Raw genomic sequence first — 22,273 nt, forward strand, 5'->3', positions numbered from 1 at the left:
GAGAGGAAAAAAAAGGCTCTAGCCTCTCGTAAAGTCCCTGAGGAGTCCAAAGAGTGCCATAAATCCTGACATCCTTGCATGGGGTCATCTGTAAGCATCCCTGAGAGCCATTCTTCTTTGGGAGAATAAACATCCCCTCCCCCGAACCCCCTCATAGGCAAGTGTCATCCTTCTTTATACATTTGAGGGCATTTGTAAGCATCTTTTGACCGTCGTCTTTATCCTTATTTGAGTTTTCACCCGAGAGAGATCCTCCTCCTCCTCCTTCCTCCTCCTTCCTCCTCCTCCTCTCCTCTCTCTCTCTCTCTCTCTCTCTCTCTCTCTCTCTCTCTCTCATACTTTTTAGTTGTATGTCTCAGTTTCTTCTTTCGATATGTTTCATTATTTCCGTGTCTTTCTCTCTCACTCCCCCCCCCCCCCACCTCCTTTCCTCCCTCCCCCTTGTGGTAAAAGTGACGCAATTGATTACGGTAATTGGAATGTTTGAAACTATGTGTATCCCGGAGCCCCATTGCAAAAGTATGCTAGAATTAAAAGGATTTTTTATTTTTGTTTTTGCTCCTTTTTCCTCCCCCCGTTCTTTTAAAGCTTACGCGACATCAAAGGTAACTGGGTGAAATAAAGATACTCATTTTAAAGCGAGACCTGTTGTTGTTGTTGTTGTTGTTGTTACTGTTGTTGATGAGGATGACGTTGGGTTCAAGCAAGGGATAATGCTTCCTTTATCTGGCGAGCAGTTTTTTTCTTTTCGGTCTTTGTTGAGTTTTCATTATTTACTTGTACGTCTCGTTTTTTAATACCTTTATTTTTGTGTGTGAGAGATCATCATGGAGGGTCTTTTGTCGGGACCACTTATTCTGGTGGTAATATTACTCAAATCTCTCTCTCTCTCTCTCTCTCTCTCTCTCTCTGCTCTCCCTCCTGCAATATATATAATATATATCTATATATATATTATTATATATATATATATATATATATATATATAATAACAATACACACATAAATACTGTGTGTGTGTTTATGTATGATTTCCATTCTTTTCTTTTGAGAGGAGGTGGCACTAGACGTACAGAGACTTCCATTACTCAATTAGCAAGTGTGGTTTTACTTCATCAAGTCAAACAAAGTTACAATATTTTAGGCGTTCTCAGTAAACTGTGCAGTCTTATCGAGAATGTATTATGGATGATTCTTTTACTAGAACCATAATATACCGAATGGAATTATTACTGCATTTTTCTATATTTGCATGTGATTGGAAATTTTGCAGCAGATTTTTTTTGTTTTTTTTTTGTTAGAAATGTACATGATGTATTTTGCCGTATAGTTTTGCTTCCTGCAAAATTTATAATTTCATATATCCGAGGCGAGTTTATAGCAAGTGTTGGTCTTTATGGAAGTAGAGCTAAATAAAATTTGCTCCTAAATTGTTATTTTATTCTTTGGTGTGGTAGCAATACTTGCAATGGACACGTTTTTCCTTTTGTTACTGTGCATTTGATTTCATGCCTTCCATCATGATTTTAATCATTATTAAATCGCATATTTTAACCGATGCGTACAAAATCCACTCTTGGAAGGTCAGTCTTCCAAGCTGTGGTTCCAAAATTCGAGTGTGATATAATACTACACACCGAGTTCAATTGCGTGTGGACTCATCGTTCAGCTACTAATCAGACAACTATGTCTTCATTTGCATTTTCCCCAAAAATGGATGGGACGCGGCATGGAAACACCAGGAAATGATCTAAATCACCGGGGTAGATAGATGTCTGGGATTTTTTTTTTCTGCTCGTTCAGTTCATCGGCAAGAGACTGAAGCTTACCATTGAAAGCGAAAGACCAGAGAATAGAAACATTGTCTCACGGTCAACGCATATTTTGTATAAAAGATGGATGCTCGTGCTCGGTCAGTTTTTTCTATTGACGAGGAATCGAAAATAAGGATCTTTCCTAAGTAGCGACTCCCAAGGTGTTCCAAGACTAATATTTCTTGGGGGTCATTATCTTCATTATATTTACTCTCTTTCGTTTATGTATCTACGATCACCCCCAAAGGGCTTACTAAACAAGCCGCAAAGGTGGATATATGCCAGGATAAAATCCTTGGGTGTCACTATCTAGGAAATGTCCGAAAAGAAAGGAACTCGTCGGGGGGAACTCCCTCCTTTTTGTGAGGTGCCTCTTCATTCATACAAAATTTCAGTAGTCAAGGATTGCAGCAACCTTCGTATTGGCAGATTTATTTTGCAATGAACGTACACGAGAGACGGAAACACAAGCGGAAATTATGAATTCCGGAGTTCTGATATCTAGGCGAAGAGGCAAAGACTGCCCCGTAGTGAAGTTTCGGTTCGAAATTTTTTATGTAGTTCACTAGTATAAATCTTCAGACTCTCTCTCTCTCTCTCTCTCTCTCTCTCTCTCTCTCTCTCTCTCTCTCTCTCTCTCTCTCATTTTTGTTCCTCTTTTCAGGTCTTTGTTCTCATTATTTACCTCTCCTAATTCTCTCTTTCTCAGAGAGAGAAAGAGTGAAAGGGAGAGAAAGAGAGAGGGGGAGTGGGGTGGGGGCGGATTGGGGGGAGGGGGGGAGAGCTTTCAGATCAAACCTTCAAAATAGAAAGCTTGAATTACTCTCCTGTTGGCTTTTAGTTCCGCTCGTTTTTAGGTTCAGTAGACAATTATGAAAATCAAACAAGGATTTCTGAGTCGGGGAGCAAAGGTAAACACAACTTTTACCGGTGGATTTTAACGTTATGAATTAAAGCCTTTTACTGTTTTTTCCCTTCTCCTGTCCTTTTTTTCCCCTTGTTGCTTGTTTTTTCCTCTGCTTGTTTTTTTCCCCTTTTTTCCATCCACGTGTGTGTCATGGTATGCATAGCTTATGCCTTTTATTAGGATTAGAAGTGCAAAGGGTCTTAGCTCTACGGATTGAGCAGCTTTTTCATTTATTTATATTTTCCCTTTTGTGATGGATGGACGGGAAATAGAAGAATGGGAATTCTTTTTCTTTGCTCACGAGGATACTGTTAGGAAATCCCTTAATATTACCACCAACACACACACACACACGCACACACGTATGTGTGTGCGTGAATGTTTTGCTTCTTTGTTATTAGGAAACCTCGAAAATGGATTGTGTGGTTATTTTGTAAAATATCAAGTTTCAGTATCCGTTAGTTTTAGTCAAGTAAAGTGCGCATGGTGTTTCTCCTATGCCGACTGGAAAATGTGATGCAATTTCAAATACAGCGGTCAAGATTTGTCGTATTCCTCAAACTCTCTCTCTCTCTCTCTCTCTCTCTCTCTCTCTCTCTCTCTCTTCTAGCACTTTGGGGTTCCAGAAGCCTTTTTCCAGAACAGTGTGTTACCCTGTTTTCTGTGAACATTGTGTTGAAAGAAACGTTCCTTGGTCCTGTTGTAACTTTTCCTTTTCTGTCTCCTGTTCTGCTCTGAACTGTTGGGTTTCGGAGTGTGTGTGTGTGTGTGTGTGTGTGAAAAGGAAGCTTACCCTTTATGTCAGCGCTCTGCAGAACATATAAAGCTTAACCTCTTCCAAAAGTGATCTCTTGTGAAAACATTGGCTGTGTATTTTTCATTATTTCTCATTTCCATTCAGCATTCATCAGTTGAAACTTTTCATTACAGCGGATCATTGTCGTTGTGTGTTTCGATAGTGATGTATTCCTCAAAATAACGTTTGACGACCATTCAACGCTGATATTTCATTTTCAGTATTTTTCATTGCAATATTTGTCCATTGCAGTATGCTCCTATAGCAGAACAAGCATCGTAACTACGGATTATGAATCCATTGCAAAGTATTCCAATTGCAGTGTCTTTCAATTTCAGTACTAGCCTGTAACTCATATCCCAATGCAGTGACATCTCATCTGTTTGCATGAATTTTTTTTTCTTTCTTTCTTTTTAATTCCCCGTTCATTTTTTAGACCAACTAATGGACTTTTCTCATATACTTTATGTCGGGAACACTTATTAAGTTGCAAAAGTGTATCCTTTGATAACACAGACACACACAAATCCTATATTGCTGATCATTCGATTAGGAGACGCCGTCCGCACATTAAATGCACCATTTACCCTATTTCGAATGTTTTTCTACACTTCCTGGATTTCAATTTCCAATTCCTTCTCACACCATTTATCAAGTATTGCAGGTCATCCTCTCGTCCTCCCTCCAAATATGGTTTTCCATTCTTTCCGTATGGCCAAACCCTTTCAAAAAGCACTCATCCATTCTCTTATCATCATTAACATTATCATTTTTCTGTATTCGAAAAGTTTTTTTACCAATTTAATTCTTTTTGAACCACATAGAGTGCATAGCAGATCACCACAAGAGCTTAACCTTCTTTCTTTTGTTTGTGCTTAACATCTGCACTTCACTTCCATAAACGAGAGGTGATTCAACAGTCCCTTCGTACATTCCCACCTTGGCTCTTCCCTGTTCTTTGCAAACCCTGATACGTTCTTTGCATCACCTTTTCGGCGACGCCTCTCATCTTGCCAGCATCCATTGCATTCACTCCGGATACCTACTGTACATGAATCGACCCTTTCTGTTCTGCGCGCGCACACATATAATATATATGTGTGTGTGTATAATCTTCTGGTCACTTTTTACCAGATGCGTAGGCAGTTGTAATAGCCACAAGGGCCTCTTCTCGAATTCTTCGCACCTTTAGGATAAGCTTGTCACTACAGCAAGAAATTGAAGTAAATTCTGATGCCTGGTAGCATGATTCGAACCCACATCCCATGTATATATAGTATATACTTAATTTAGATAATGACATGTCTTAAACAAATATACTGGTACATGTCCGGTAAAATTAAAGTTTTTTGAAACGAGCTTTATATTCCATTTGACAGGCATCTGAACACTATTGCATTAATGGTTATATATATATATATATCTAATAAAAGGAGCCCATAAAAAACACCAAAATGTAGAGAGAAAAGTACTATATTTCAGAGACTGCTGTCTCTCTCTTCAGGTATATGAATGAGAAAAGTTTACAGAAAAGGTGGTATTTATACCAAGAGATTCGTCCACAAGTAAGCCAACTTTAGGTCACCCCCGCTGATAATCTTCCTTTAATCTTCTTAAGCGTTGTTGGTTGAATGAACACTGCGTCGACGATGTCCGAGGTCCAATTCCCTTTTGAGATGTTCATTACCTGCTTCTCTTTTATTAAGGCCGATTCCATCATTTGACTCTTGTACCGGCAGTTGCTGCTATAAATTACACGTGACATATCCAGTAAAGTCTGTTGGAATGAGTCACGCTATTATAGGCAGCAATGTCGGAACAGAATGAAATCAGATACCTGTATACGTGGTCCGTAGTGAGGAGGCGAAGATTAGATTGAGTTCATTCAACCAACGCTTAAGAAGATTAAAGGAAGATTATCAGCGGGGGTGACCTAAATTGGCTTACTTGTGGACGAATCTCTTGGTATAAAATACCACTTTTCTGTAAACTTTTCTCATTCATATACCTGAAGAGAGAGACAGCAGTCTCTGAAATATAGTACTTTTCTCTCTACATTTTGGTGTTTTTGTTTATGGGCTCCTTTTATTAGATGGAATTCTGTTGTTACAGAACACTTTTACCAGTCATATATATATATATATATATTATATATATATATATATATATATATATATATATTGATATATATAATACCGTGGGTAAGGACATTTTGCATTGTAAGTAGATCCATTTCCACGGTGAAATGTTAATTTTAAATACAATTTTCAAAATGATATTTTTAAATTTCCTAGGACTGCCACTAATATTATTATTTAAACGACAAATAGTCTTGAGAACAAATGATAACTGACAGGGACCTGAACGAAGTTTTCCAGATTAAGAGGAGATGGAACCCCCAGTGAAAATGTCTCCTCAGAAGCAGTTATTATATTTGGATACTAAAGTGTACGGTAGCGGTGCCTACGGTTTTTGTTTCTTAAACAATGAGTCTACCCCTTCGGTAGGGCCTTTCCCCCTCGCAAATCCCCGTTTCTGTTTCTCCCATCAGTCATTCTTGCCTTTCGAGAGGCCCACCTTTTGGAAGAATTTTAGTTAAAACCAACGTGCAATCTTTTTGTCTCGTCGCGCTAACAAACAAGTAAACAAGCAGAACTAAAAACATGTCCCCCTTAGCAGAGGTAACAATAAAATGTCGCATAGTAAGTAGTGGTAGATTCTGGGTGCAATGGAAATAGCAGAAACTATCCTACAGAACGCCGATCTTTTCATTTACTTAGCAACTTTAAAATTCACAAGGATTAGCTGGACCTACTGATTCCAGACGAAAGAAACTCTTGCTTTCTTTCAATATGTTTATTTCAATGGGATGTTTTACATTCATTTTTCTCTGGTTTTTATATTTGTGCACTTTTGCGTTTGTTTGCATTACTGTTCTCTTCATCCGCATTTTCATTTTCCCCTCTTTTATTTTCATCCTGTGGTTCTTCACGCTCGTGTTGTGCAAACAAAAGTTCAATGGCTTCCGTATAATATACACCTTTATTTTCATCTGTTTTTCTTTTTCTGATTCTCTCCTCCTCCTCCTCCTTCTCCTCTTGTTCTTCCTTTTCTTTTTGTTTTGCTTTTCTTGTCTCCCTCCTCCATTTGTGCAGAACCCCCTCCCTCTCACAATTTCCTATCGCCATTCCCTTACCACATGGTCGTCTTTCTGTTTTTCTCTCCCTCGTATTCCCTTCCTTTCTTTCTTTTCCTCCCCTGCCATTCCCTCCCTCACTTTCTTTCCTTTCCTCCCATCCCTTCCCCTCCCCCCTCTCTCTCTGCCCACCCCAACCCCCATTCCCCCTTTCCTTCCTTCTGAGTCCAATACATGAGTGTAAACAGAACTTGGGGGGCGAAACTTTATCTTAGCTCGCAATCAGAACGAAATATGGTTGGCTGCGCTGGCCCGGGATGAGAAATTCGGCAATTACTTCAGTGTAATCCTTGTAAATTTCTTTGATAAAACTTGCAAGCTACAGCAGCAATCTTTTAAATTGGAATACGAAATAAGGCCATGTTTTATCTCTCTCTCTCTCTCTCTCTCTCTCTCTCTCTCTCTCTCTCAAAAGACCTCACCTTCACTGCATTTTTATCCTTGTCAAATCCCTTCTCTTTTATTTGCTTGAAAACTCTCTCTCTCTCTCTCTCTCTCTCTCTCTCTCTCTCTCTCTCTCTCTCTCTCTCTAAAGACCTCACCTTCATTGCATTTTTATCCCTGTCAAATCTTTTCTCTTTATTTGCTTGAAAAAAAACTCTCTCTCTCTCTCTCTCTCTCTCTCTCTCTCTCTCTCTCTCTCTCTCTCTCTCTCTCGTGAATGAATCGTTAAAAGCTATTTTTTGTAACAGTTGAGACCTGGCCCCCAGAGCATAAACGCCTAGATAAGTAAAGATCTATATAGTATTAAATGTTTATGGGTATTTTGCTGGGAAAAAATATTTCCACTCGGGAAAATTTCCCCGCCATTTAAAAACTACAGTTATTTTATTGATAGACCTTTCATGTTTGAATAAAACCGCAAAAGATAAACAAATTTTTTTTTATTGGTTATTTCTATTCTTTCTCTCGCTTTCATTCATATATTGGACATATAAATATATGCATATATATTGATGTATGTATGTATGTATATGTGTGCGAATTTTATATATATATATATATATATATATATATGGATACTTGCTCCATTTACTTATGATAGTCAGAATGGCCTTTTAAGAAACAGGAAAGACGAGGTCATTGGACTATTGTAAATACATGCGCAATCACGCTGAACTTAGATATGTGTGTATGTGTATGTTTTGTATATAATATATATATATATTATATATTATAATATATATATATTAAAACTACATATATATTTATAAATATTTATGTATGTGTGCATATATATAAATATCATACAAAATTATATAAAGGACGAGAAGTCGAAAGGCTTCGCAGCGCAACTCCATTGTTTCACTTTCCTTCGTGGATTTTGTCTTTATTTATATATTCATCACATTCCATATTTTCGTGATTCAGTTATACACACGCACACATACACAATTATATATATATATAAATATATATATATATATATATATATATATATATATATATATTTACATTGCTAATGCACGCACACATTCTCGAGTTTATTAGTTTCTCTCTCTCTCTCTCTCTCTCTCTCTCTCTCTCTCTGAAGACGAAAAAGAAATATGAAAAAGTTTGTCATCTTGGTGATACATTCCAGAACTTGAGAGAGAGAGAGAGCTGATTGCAAACCATGGGAGTCCGTTAATAATCTTCCAGATATCGCTGCTTATTGTTGCACACTTCTGCTGTTATTATTTGTTGTGCAACAACAATGGTCCGGTTTCGTGGCCATTGTGTAAATTTGTGTATTATGGGGTGGAAGAATATATACGTATCAGTGTATGAATAGGCGGTCTATTGATGAGTTGCGCCGCGCTCTTCAAGAGTCTCTGGTTCCCCTTTTGTTTTCCGTCGGGGTTGATGTGTGGAAGCCTCCGTCATTATTATTAATGTAAGCTTCGTATTGTCTTCCGTATGTGCACCGGTCATAATGAATTGCTCGTGCTCAAGCTAAGTACTATGTATATGCATATATACATACACACACACATATCTATGGTTTTAACGACCCTTTATTTAACGCAAGATTGATCAGGACAAGGAAAAACACAGTACAGGTAAGCATACGTATACAAACGGACATTTCGTGATCAAGTTATTCATATATATATATATATATATATATATATCATATATATATATATATCTATATATATCTATATATATTCCTAAGTTTTTTACGACATTAGTACGGGCTATCTTTTGTCAAGAATATTCATATGCTATGCATAAACCGTTAAATTATTTTATCAGCTTTTCCTTTTCCGATACTTTATATATATATATATATATATATATATATATATATATATATAATTATATATAATATATAACTTAGGACATATAAGTCTTGTTTCTTCGACCAATTTCGCAAATAATTCCAGGGAAGAAATATCGGCTAAGTGTAATGCCAGAGAGGCCATATGCAGTTGAGCATATTTTTAAGTGATGATTATTTGCTTTCTTGTACTAAGGAAAAGATATATATATATATATATATATATATATATATATATTATAATATTATTTAATTTATAGATATATATATATAATATAAGATATACATTTTTATATATATATATTTCAATATGGGTTAGACAGCTATTTTTCTGAATATTCAGCCAAGTCTTCACTTTCTTAGTAATTCCTTTCTTCGGTGATTAACGTATCTTTTAGGTTTCTGATGTAAGTAAACAGTATTCCTCCCATAGGTCGGGAGGATTATTTATTTTCAAGTTTGAGAAAGAAATTCGTTTGAGCCGTTATTGTTTACCAGTTGCCTGGAAGGGTGAGGAGCCTGTCCGTATGGTTGGTATTGGGTCTGGAATGAGGCAGGCGTGAAGTACTTAAGGAGGGTGAAAATCTCCGAAAATCCTCCTCTCTCATTATACCCCCCGCTTGTTCCTTATCCCCTTTCCTTATCGGTTTCATCTCCCTTCCTTATCTGGTATCTTACCTCTTCGGGCCTCTGTCGCCTCGCGTTTCATTTCAAGCATTTCTGTATGATTGCCTTTTTAGTCTTCATATAAACTTGATCAGTAACAATGTTCAGTAAATTTTCAAGTCTTCCTTTATGAGAAATATTTAAATGATTTGCTGAAGTACAATTCATGAAGATTGTAGGGCCGCAACTTTGTGAGGTGCCCTCTATAACTGGTCGGTAAAGGGACGGTGTAGATGTGAAAGATGATTAGGATATCTTTTAATTCATATTTAACTTTTCCGTCGTAATTTTATAAGTATTCGATTGTTTATGACATTTTATCTTTTATATATATATTTATGTGTGTGTGTATATTTTTATATTACGCTGTTATTTCTTTCAATTCTGTACTATAATAGAATCACGCGCCCTTTTCATGGAAATAACAACATAAGATCCGAAGGAATCGGATATATTAACGAAACGCTTGACAATTCAAAATTGACCTTGTGTGTGTTGGGGCAGTAAGTGATCCTCGGCCACTCCGGGAGTCTTACCGGGAGCTCTCGGCAGGCTGTTAATGACCTCTCTTTCGAGAGCTTTTAAAGACCTCTCCTCAGGGGAGGTCAGGTCAGGTGATCCACGGGCCACTAGATTAAGTGAGTTGTTGTTTTATTTTTCCCGTCGCCGTATCATCAATATGATTCATGGCTTTTGTTTCTGATCGAGCTTTTTATTACCATGACTGTGAGACTTTTGGTGTTCTATATCTTCGAAATGATATTTTGTTTCATTTTCGAAATTGATCATGTTTTTTTGTCATATTCACAAGTCTTCCACGGCATGATTAATATCGTGACATATCTCCTTTCTAATTTGAGGCTTTGTTATGTTTTTGTAATTAATTGCGAATAAGCATAATTATCGGCAACATTCGGTCTTTTATCTCCCCATCGACCCACGCGCTCAAAAGACGTCACCCTACCCATGGTCTACAACCATGCCCTACCCTTTCTTGGTTTGGCGCGTGACGGTTACCCGACGTGTTTACGGGACAATTAATGAAGTTATTAATTTAGCTCAATTATTGTTAGACCAGAGAATGTATCAGTAATTCAGTCAAATTTTGCATTCAGTACTTGATTCCTTGTAATAATGAAATTCGATGCAGTTCATGAAATCTTGTTCCTATTAATGTAAAAGTAAATGTCCTAACCTGGAACCGAGAGCACAAGATCAGGCCGTAGGTAATCAGTTCCTTTAGTCCTGCTTTAGTCTTGTACAGAAGAGGTGATGTCAACGGTCGCTTTGTCAGTTACTCAGCAAGTCGGCATCACTCACTGAGTTCCTTTTGTGTTGTTGAGGCGATCGGTGTTGACCCAGTTTTTGTGAAGCGTTTAGTTTCCGTAGTGTAGTGTATTTTGTACTGAAATTTCCTGCTGTAGAGTGAGTTGGTGACGCAGTGGTAGAAAAAGAGACACGACTGGAGTGCCCCTGTTTGCTCTGCTGTGCTGCTGCAAATATTGAACGTTAGCGGATGGGAGTGAGTCTTCAGCATATTTCCTTTTTGCCACTATCTATTATAGTGTTTAGTTTAGAAGTCAGGATGAAAAGAAATAGGGTGATGGATAATGTTGTGCCTATTCCGGGTGGCATAGGTATGCTAATATGCACGTTTCTATTTGTAAGTGAAAGAATGATTTTCGTTTAGGCCTTTGTGATCTTTATCGGGCAACTTGGTACCTAGTTTGCTTTGGTTGTATATTTTAATGGTGTAGATTTCAAGTGAGAATTTTGGCATTTTAGTGATTTTGACGCCGTTTTCAAAAAAGGATTTGGATCTCATTATTATGTTTCTTGACCTGTAATTGTTGAAGCCGATTTTATTTTTGCAGCTGTTCTGTTTTTTATGTTATTTTGTTAGTCATTACGAGTTTGGGGGGGGATTTTTTTATAATTTTTAGATAACTTATTTTTCTATTTCTTTGGATTCACTCTTACCAAGAAAAATCCTATTCAAGCTAATGTAAGAGTTCAGTCAATTCTCAAAATTGTCTTAAGGCGAAATTGTCCTTTATCTTTGTTTATTATTTGTTGCCTTAGGATTCATTTGATTGTTTTATAGTTTTAATTATTTTAATTCCACTGCTTTGCTTTGGTAGAGGTATTATGATGGTCTGGTTTTGACTGTTGCAGGGTGGCGAGACCTTCGACCTGTCTTTGAGCGTCCCAGATTCTACACATCCAGGATACATGGCTGATCAGGTGCGATGTCATAATTAATATACCACGTCCTTCGTTCTCTCGGAAAGGATCTCTCTCTCTCTCTCTCTCTCTCTCTCTCTCTCTCTCTCTCTCCTCTCTCTCTCTCTCTAATTAGTTATTACGGAGTAATGTGAAGTTAACGACTTTTAAACAAGCTTCTTAAGGATTTATTTTTACGGTTATATATACGGTATACTTTCACTTCATACATGAATATATATTAACAGTATTAAGTGTGTGTATGTATATGTATATATATATATATAATATAATATATATATATATATAATATATATATATATATATACACATTCATACACATACATACATACATACACAATTCTATTATCTCCAAATTTTATCAGGTCATAACGTTTGACCGTTCCTACAATACCTCATCATTCCCTAATTACCGTTGGATCGCTTAGCTAACGGGCATTCCACTTGCTGTTTTTATCTCATTCACCAACTTGAATGTAATCCGTATGTTTGAATCATAGATATCTGTTCTTGAAAGTACTCACATTTATATCGATATCTTTATTAAAGGAAGTATATTTACATTCTGTAGAATTCAGAAATTCATAATTACTCGCAAAAAAAAAAATTCTGCTCCTATTTCCTGTAAATCATTGGTACTTTCACCCCTGTTAAGTCAGCGAGTTCCCCGTGGTTCATAATGACTTCTTTCGCCTCTTCGAAACTTCGTCAATGACAGTTTACTTTTCATGTCGCTTCGTGGAATTTAGTTTGACCAAACATGTTGGTACGATCTTTGACCTGCTCGTCTGACTGACATCGTTCTGTTGTCTTGTTGAGACTGAGATTGACTGGCTCTTTGCTTCTTGCACTCCCTGACAAAGGGAATCTTTAGCAAAACTCCATGTTCCCCGTTAACATCTTCACCTACATCGTGCATCAGGAGTTCCAGTATATAGATAGCTCCGAGTTAATGTCTACATTGTTAACCCTTAGAGGCCTCCGTTTCATTCTAGAAACACACTATTTACAACTTTTCCTTGCGTGTGTACGTAGGCATACACGCGTTTTTGTATATATATAACTTTATGTATGTATACATGTATGTATAGGTATACTTACACAATGTTTTCCCACGTTTTCAGGCATTATGATCCACATTTGTTAAAACCTGTCGTCTTTTCGGTCCATGTCATTTGTTTAACTCGTATTTTTAAATTTTTAATCTTCTCCTCTCTCTCTCTCTCTCTCTCTCTCTCTCTCTCTCTCTCTCTCTCGTGTTTCTTTAGCTATTGCCTCCTAACCCGTGTGTTGTCCTCCCTCGATCTTTCAATTACTTTCGACCCATATCCCTTGCATATTGAACATAAGTAATTCTCCTCCGTATTTATGTCTATATTTTTCTTTTTCGAAGCATCTGACATTCTTTTACTACATCCTCCTCATGCTCCCCCACCCCCTACTCCCTCCCCCTCCTCTCCCCGCTCTTTTGGCAACTCCCTCCATCTTCTCCCAAGGCTGTCGTATCCCTGTCATACTGTCCCCGTGAATCATACTTACATTCCCCAGTTACCTGACGTTCTTTTATGTTTTGTTATATATACATTCTCTTTTTTTCTTTTTTTTGAAAGAAATATTTCCCTCTTTCTTGTTGCTTCTTATGAATCGGTTCTGGAAATTTCTCAGCTTTACCGGGACGGCTTCTCTACTTTGATATTGACTTGAGTTTTTTCTATGTAGGTCACTAAATAAGAAGAAAAAAATAATTTTCCCTTTTGCGGATAGTGCATACAACGAATTTAATCGCAGTTCCTCATTCTCCTCGTGTATATAAACATGCATATATACACACATTATATATGTAATGTATTTTGTTTAGGTTTTAGCAAAGTATCGTTAAGTAGATTAATAATTAACACTACTTTTTGTCAATACAAGATAAGGCTGATTACAGTCCTATGATTGCAAATCATGCAGTTTACTATCTTATATTTAAGTGGTAGCTATAACCGCATAAATCTTAGTTTGACTGAAGATAATTTAAAAGCATCTCTCTCTCTCTCTCTCTCTCTCTCTCAATTAGAATCTTATCTTTGTCCTTTTGCATGAAAATCTCCATAAAATCTAATAGCAGGATGAATTAACTGCAAATATGTCGTTTCTTCCCAAAGGACTTTTCTGCATATGCAGACGCAACAAATTAACCAATACGTGGTTTTTGGTGGGCTGATTTTCGTTTTTCCATTATACACTATATTTGATGGAGATTTTTACCTCATCTCTATGTCGTTCTGATTTCTAAACTGAGTTACCATATGACGATATTTTATATTACTAAGCAGTATATACCTCAGTGACCGTGAAGATAGTTAGTTAGCTTTTGACAGTGTGGAAATGCAGGTTGTCATAAGTGGTTAGATTTTTTTTTTTTTTTTTTTTTTTTTTTTTTTTTTTTTTTTTTTTTTTTTTTTTTTTTTTTTTGAAAACTGACTCGACAAGTGTGGCAACGGAATAGAAAGAAAACGAATGAAAGAAGAGTCTAGTGCCTGACCGATAAAAATGCGTTAAACTCTCCTCGCATGCGAGGAATTTTGTACTTGATCCAGTACTTTCTGTAACACAAAAAATGAAACAAAACTCTGTCAGTCCATTGCTTTTGTAGGGTAAAAGAAGACAACACTGTGGCGACCTTGCAACCAGTTATTCGGTACACAACCCTATCTTCGCGCCTCAGTCCCGTGATCGGTTTGGTGTTGGCGTGCCACCTCGGTGGCCGCGAGTTCGATTCTCGGGAATTCCATTGAGGGGTGAGAGATGTGTATTTCTGGTGATAGAAATTCACTCTCGACGTGGTTCGGAAGTCACGTAAAGCCGTTGGTCCCGTTGCTGAATAACCACTGGTTCCATGCAACGTAAAAACACCATACAAACAAACACCCTTATCTTCCCTGAATTCGGTTTGTAGGTGACGACGTCGCAGCTCCTGGAATCCTCCACTTAGAGTCAGTCATTTATATATCTCAGTCTGTACTCGTATGTAGTTGCCACAGGTATCGATTTGATATTGACAGGGGCTCTGTCGTGGTAGTCTTAACACTTTGCTGGAGAGATGTAAAACTATATTCTGTAATTATGCTCCTATACATGAAGCAGTCACCTAAGCGAACATGGGTATTTACAATGATTACGATGTTGATTTGAATACAAGAGAAGTAAGGTCATTCCAGTATTTCACCTAGATAATTTGTTTTTCACTTGTCTTCTATGATAATTGGAGTGCAGCGTCGTCATTAAATAACCGTTATTGCGAATGAGTATGACTTACTGGAGGACTGAACCATTCAAATGTTGCTGAAGTTTTCTTTTGGATCTGTTTCCATCGTCATACTTATTTGTTTGTCTTATTGTGTATAGTATATATATATGTATATATATATATATATATATATATATATATATATATATATATATATATCATTGTTGGTATTTGGTACGGAAAACTGTTTGTGAATTCAGTTAGAAAAGTCTTTCTGGGTTATGCCTGATTTCGAGAGTACACTAATTTTATTTTTTTCTTGTTCTGTAATAATACATTTTAGTACGGTTCATTCTCGAACGGTAGTGTTTATACACATTATCCCGAGGAAGAATTTGCAAGATAAATCCTTTAAAATGAATTCTGACTCCCAGAAAGAGGGATAGAGAGCGAGAATGTATTGGTCATAAAACTTAAATCAAATTTTGCAGTCGGCGCCTCTGTTGTAATTAACTTTATCGTCAATTAATGAAAGACATTACATCTGTGAAGAGTTCTCTCTTGATCTCTATCCGAAGTGCTGAGTTAATTAAGGACTAATTTGAGAGCGAATCAAGTTTTGATTTCATAATTGTTTGATGGAGGCTGCTGGCCTGACCCCACCCTGCACCTCCACCCTTATACCACCCCCCCCCTACCCCATTACCCTCTTTTCCCCCTGCCAGCCCTCCAGACCTTTTAAGAAAAATGCCTTGGATGAGGCTTAGAATAAAATGTCCTTAAAACGAAATCATCCTTTTTCCAGTTTCTGTTTAGTTTGGCCACCGTTCGCATTCATTCATCGACCCCTCCAATTCTATTTTTTTCATCTCTCTCTCTCTCTCTCTCTCTCTCTCTCTCTCTCTCTCTCTCTCTCTCAAATCGTACAATTCTGGTGGTCGTGTAGCTCTCAAAGGAGACCGGAATTTTTTTCTTTCTTAATAGTTAATAGTACCCGACTATTAATCCCAGTGCTTCATTGTGTTTCGAGTGCAAAGAACTTAATTCGCTTTCTTGAATGGTACAAAAATAGTATCGGATTGTGGAACTGGAGATGTGAATATGTTTTTTTTTATCGTTGTTTTTGAAATGTGTCCTTATTTAAAAGGTTTTCGCGTAGTTTGTGAATCAGTGGGTTAATGAAAACGTATTTGAGTTATTTTCGCTTGTCACATTTTGTAGTTTTTGTTTCATGTATGTTGTTGACAGTATATGTTTTAATCCTATTTCAGCTTTTCCTCTTTTATATTTAACATGTAAAATTTTACACCTTACCCCGCGCGAGTGCATGTGTATACTACATACGCATACACGAGTGCGTCGACTGTCCGCGTGAACAGGAAATAAAATAACAAATTCCACCATTTTATACTTTACAAATTTAGAGTTCTTGGGTCATTTTCCACCTTTTATACGGAAAGGGGAGAAGGAGAGAAAAATAATTTAATAGTTGCCAAAGAATGAAAATTGAAGAAAAAGCCAAGAAGAAGAAGACCAGAGAAGTTGAAAGAGGGGATGGTGGTTTTAGAGAGAAGGGGAAGAAAGGAGGGAGGGGCAGGGGGAGGAGGAGGAGGAGGAGATGGTAGAAAGAGGGGGATGGAAGGAGGAGTTTAGGGATAGGGAGGGAGGAAGAGGGGAGGAGGAGGAGGAAGAGTGAGGGCTGTGTAACGTGTTTGTTAAAACTTTGTCAAATTAAAAAAGTTGGTATTACCTTCGTTTTCGGGCATGGCTGAAGCAGCCATGTCGAAGCTTTTGTTTGTTTGTTCGTGCGTTCGTCTGTTTCGGTGTGTCTTTGTTTGCCTCTTCCTGACATTTCCATTGGGATGATTTTTACTCTCTCTCTCTCTCTCTCCTCTCTCGTCTCTCTCTCTCTCTCCTCTCTCTCTAAGCAAATGTGTGTGTGATAAGTGTGCGCATTTATAAATATTTCTATATATATATATATATATATATATATATATAATATATATATATATATATATATATATATATATATATATAATAAATTATATATAATATTGTGTATGTGTTTTATACCCCTTAAGAGTGTGTTTAGTTATATATGTGTATATTTATAGAAATGTATGTGTGTGTGTATTTGTGTTTATACCCTTATGAGGGTATAGTTTATGTTTTGAAATCAATGAATTTTGAAATCAGTTCTGATCTTTGTATTTTGTGAAAAGTTTTGACGAAAAAGAGTCGCTCAACACCCGCTGTTTAATGAAACTTCGAATTTGGATATTCAACAGTACTCTACCTTCGCTCTCGGGTTGAAGTTTACCCAGATTTTGTCTTGTGTACACGACAATTTTTTTTTTTTTCCTCTCCATTTGAAAGGAGCTTCTCCATTAAATTTGTTGCGGGCTTTTTGCTGCTAGTAGTGTTGTTTACAACTGTGTGTTATGATAATTATAATAATTTTATTATTATTATTATTATCTATTATTATTATTATTATTATTATTATTATTATTATTGTACAGCGTCAGTATTAAATTTTACGACGGTGAAAGCTTATGGGCATCCGATTTAAAAGTGGAAATTGAGTTTGTCGAATCAGTCTTATCAATTGCCTGACTTATTCTTGCAGTGCATAAAATATTCAGTCTAGAATTTGGAAAGACCCCTTATCTCACTTTATTTTTTCTTTATCCAGTTTGACCTCAGTTGAGTTAAGATTTGTTTTGCAAGTATTGGAATTTAGAATGCTATTAGTAATTGTCTGGACTTTAAACAGTCCTTTTTCCTTTTTCAGTTTGTTATTTATTTTTTTATTTTTTTTTAGTCCCGCCACCCTCTCTCATATTGTGTTTTCCCCTTTTATTGAGTGTATTGTTTTTCAACTTTCGTCCCGTCCAGGTCGTTCATTATATCTGGTTTCTCGTTTTAATGGCTGGTGTTTTCATTACTTGCTTTATATCATTTCGCTTTTAATGCTCCCCGCTTGACCCCTTACGCACAGTTGTAGCTCTTTCTCGGGATTGCCCTGTTGTTAAGCTTTCATCATTTATTCATTTATTTGTTATCTTTTTTTTTCTTTCCTTTTTTATTATTTTTTCCTTACATTATGTTGTTTCCCCTTCGTGATGAAACTCGTATTTAATTTTTTTTTTCTTTTTTTTTGCTTCAAACATCTGTATAACTTTCTTCGTCACTTTTCCAGGTAGATTTACATGGGCCTATTACATATACAAGATTTGGTTTCTATTTCAGTTTCCACTTTTACGACAGATACTGTGAACCCAGTCGTTTTTATCCCCATTGAAAAAATGTGAAGATCATGCTTCATCCGTCTGTTGTGCTGGAAGGTCAACAATGAACATATTAAATACCTCGTTAAAAGGCTGAACCTCTCTCTCCTCAAATTGGAAATTCGGTATGGATGATAGGCCCTTAAATCATCTGTTGGGAAGGGCGAGGGCCAGTATTTTTGGAGAAGTATAGAAGAATTCACTTTCTGTTACGTGAGGACGTCACGAAGTATTGGGGTGAAAGCGGTAACATTCATTCTTGTCGAAGTTGGGAAGTACTGGAAAACAATTTATATGTATATATATATATAATATATATATATTATATATATATTATATATATATATATAAATATATATCGTGTGTATGTATGTATATGTTAAAGTATATATGTAAGCATACATACATAATTATATATATTTATGGTATGCGAGAATAAAGTAATTTTTTATCCAATCATAAAATCTTGAAAACTGGAGTAGTAGGCAGAGTTAGGCGGTGGATAAGAGAGAAAAAGAGGACGCCCTGAATAAACGAAAGTCATAACAGGAGGCGAAGAACATCTCTCTTTGATATAAAACGAAGGATTAAAAGTTGCACATAACACTTGATAACATCATCCATGGTAAAACAAAAAACAGGGGAAAAGAAGTGAAGACAAAGAGAGGGGAATGAATGGAACACAAAAAGAGGGAAAGAAATGAACGGCAAAAGTAGTAAAGACAGAAATTGTTTTTCTGGGGGAAGGAGGAGGAGGAGGGTTGAAGGGAAGATAACTGAGGGGAAGGCAGGAAGCGGGGTGAGGGGAGGGAGGGAGGGAGGGGGGAGGGGGAAGAATAGAAGAATAGATAGTGCTCCCACAGGACCCACTTCCACCCGATCTACAACTGCCATTTTTTTAATTAGGTTTTGTACTACAGTAGCTTTAAAGTACAGCTTGTACAAAAGGGGTTCTAATCTTCTTGTAAATGTAATGGTGGAACCCGTTGCTATGGATACTGACTAGGGACCTAAAAGAGAGAGAGAGAAAAAAAAAAAATAAATGTTAGAACTTATTGGAGCGTTTCCCCTTATATGGTAGTGGGATTGTATTTGTTGTCATTTCATTTGTTATGTATTGCTCCTGTTATGCTCGCCTTCAGAGAACTTCGTCCGGGAGTTCTAGTTTATATATATATATATATATATATATATATATATATATATATATATATATATATATATATATATATATATATATATATATATATATATGTGTGTGTAGAGAGAGAGAGAGAGAGAGCGCAAACTCGTGCGTGCAGTGGAGAGCTTTACATCTCTTCTGAATCATTCACAATATAATTCGCCTTCTCTCTTTCTCTTTCCTTTGTCCCTGTCTCCCTTCCCTTCTTTTTCTATCACCCATTTGTCTCCCAGTGCTTTCTGCTACTCCCTTCCTTCCCTCCTTACTTAACATAATAAAGTAAGAGGGAGAGATGAGGAGCTACTTGGGAAGGGATGACGATGTAAGGGTTATCTCCCCTCCCCCTGCCCGCCCGCCCCGCCCCCCCATCTCTCTACTAAATCACAAATTGTCCTTCATTATAAAGACTCTTTTTGCGCTTATAAGAATCGTGGGTTTCGTCCTCATCCGGGGCTCTATCGACTAACTCCTCCCCCCTTTTTTTTTATTTTATTCTTTTTATTTTTTTTTAAGCGGGGTCCCATTTTCACTCCTTTTAGTGTACAGCATGTATTGTTTTTCAGTTTTTTTTTTCCTTCATCCGTCTCATTTTCAAGGAGGTAGCTTTTCATTTTGTACCTCTCTCTCTCTCTCTCTCTCTCTCTCTCTCTCTCTCTCTCTCTCTCTCTCTCTCTCTCTCTCTCTCTCTCTCTCTCTCTCTCTCTGAAACTTTGGTTTAAAGAAAAAACTCGATGGTCGCTGAATTGAAGAGTTGAATTATTTTCGGTTAACGGGGCCGTATTTTATTGTTTTTCATTGACTGTTGCTTTTTTGATTTTGGAAGACGGGCGACTGAGCCCTTTTCAAGTGTAATTTCTAGAAGGCTTCCTTCTAGAATTTAATTGTTTTGCCGAATTCAACTTAGCGTTGGTTTATTTGAGAACCAAAAGTACGACATATTTTGTCAAATCTCAGGGCATTTTTATGATTTATTTATAGTACTTGAAGGAAAGGAATAGTTTGACGTCATTAGCAACTGCCCAAAAGAAACATAAGAGCTTTTATGCTAATGACATTGTTTCTGATATATCCATTAGAAAGAGAAAGACTAGCGAAGGGGCTTTAATATTTATGAAATCTTTTAGGCCTACCGTCACATAGGCCTGACGTTCAAAATTCAGAAATCGGTTCGTTAAGACGTATGTTTGTAGGACTCTCTCTCTCTCTCTCTCTCTCTCTCTCTCTCTCTCTCTCTCTCTCTCTCTCTCTCTCTCCAATGATTCCGTATTCAAGTCGTAAATTTTGTCATAAACCGTCGAAAGGACAGTTATTAATTTTTTTAGATCTAGGAACTTGAAGCTGCGTAGGCCTACGCATTTTTGTACTACGCGAAGAAAAGAATCGAGACTTCTTAAGTAGTGTTTATGTTGTGTATGAAAAAGCGCTCTAAGAACTAAATGAGATTTATGATAATTCCTGGTTTTAGGACTTTTATTGCCCTGCAAGTCTGAATAATGACAAAGATTTCATTTCCTTATTCTTTTCGTTGCCACCGTCCTCCGTCAAGCGAGTTATTTTTTTTATAATAGTTAGTGCTTTACATTTTTCGGTGGTTTTATATATATATATATATATATATATATATATATATATATATATATATATATATATATATATGGGGATACAATCCACAATGAAGTAAATTCCTCTTGGTAGTTTAAAATATATATTACTTGTATAGGATTAAAGCTTTCGACCATCAACTGTGGTCTTGTTCACTTTAGTGAACAAGACCACAGTTGATGGTCGAAAGCTTTAATCCTATACAAGTAATATATATTTTAAACTACAAGAGGAATTTACTTCATTGTGGATTGTATCCCCATTTACTTAGAGGTACGACATAGTACCTGGCTTCTGCATATATATATATATATATATATATATATATATATATATATATATATATATATACATATGTATGTATGTATTTATATATGTGTGTGTGTGTGTGTGTGTGTGTGTGTATGTGTGTTGTGTGTATATATATATATGTTATATATATATATATATATATATATATAATGTTTTTTTGAAGTTTGAGCGCACATATTTGGATGTAGTTTAATTACTTTATGTTAAATTAGGGCAAACTATATGAAAAAAAACGAATGTAATCAGTATATGAGGGAAACCAAACTTGTTGCAAGGTATTTCTAGGTGTTTTTCAACTTCCCATAAACTTTTTTTATCTGCTTGTAAACTTTTGTGCCAGTACGTGGACGAACGTAGAACATTTATGGCATTAACAAAACATTAAGAACTTGTAGTTGGGATCTAATGAAGTTGAGATTAAAATATAATAGTGATTTTCGAAATGTGGACATATTTACTCGTTTTTATGTCTGTCTGTCTTATACAAAATTAGTACCCTAGAACATAAAATTTGACACTTTAAGCCGGAATTGTACATTTAATTGTATTAAATACTGTTCGAATATTTGTGTAGAGAGATACCGTGACTTCCTTTGAATCCCACTCGAGTGTTCGAAATGTATTCATTTATTTGACATTGTCTTGATTGCGACAACATTCGCATACTTTCCTTTTTCATTTGTGTGGACCAACAGGAAGCAGAGAGTGACCTGCCATCAGGAGTAAACACTAATAAACTTCCTGTATGATATTACGATCTCT

At 36.4% G+C, this 22,273-nt stretch overlaps 1 protein-coding gene across 11 annotated transcripts in view; it reads left to right on the forward strand.

Annotated features, from left to right (window-relative positions):
- Window positions 1-22,273, forward strand: part of LOC135200190 (TOX high mobility group box family member 2-like) — a 1,058,689-nt gene that overhangs the window by 991,287 nt on the left and 45,129 nt on the right. For 6 of the 11 annotated variants that reach the window (XM_064228571.1, XM_064228567.1, XM_064228578.1 and 3 more), the window contains one exon: window positions 11,818-11,886. The exons of the other annotated variants lie outside the window; for them this stretch is intronic. In XM_064228571.1, coding sequence (XP_064084641.1) covers window positions 11,818-11,886 — 69 coding nt within the window. The remainder of the gene's footprint in view (window positions 1-11,817; window positions 11,887-22,273) is intronic. 11 annotated transcript variants of the gene reach the window in all.

This window comes from Macrobrachium nipponense, chromosome 26 (genome assembly GCF_015104395.2).
Source record: "Macrobrachium nipponense isolate FS-2020 chromosome 26, ASM1510439v2, whole genome shotgun sequence".
NCBI classification, from domain to species: domain Eukaryota; kingdom Metazoa; phylum Arthropoda; class Malacostraca; order Decapoda; family Palaemonidae; genus Macrobrachium; species Macrobrachium nipponense.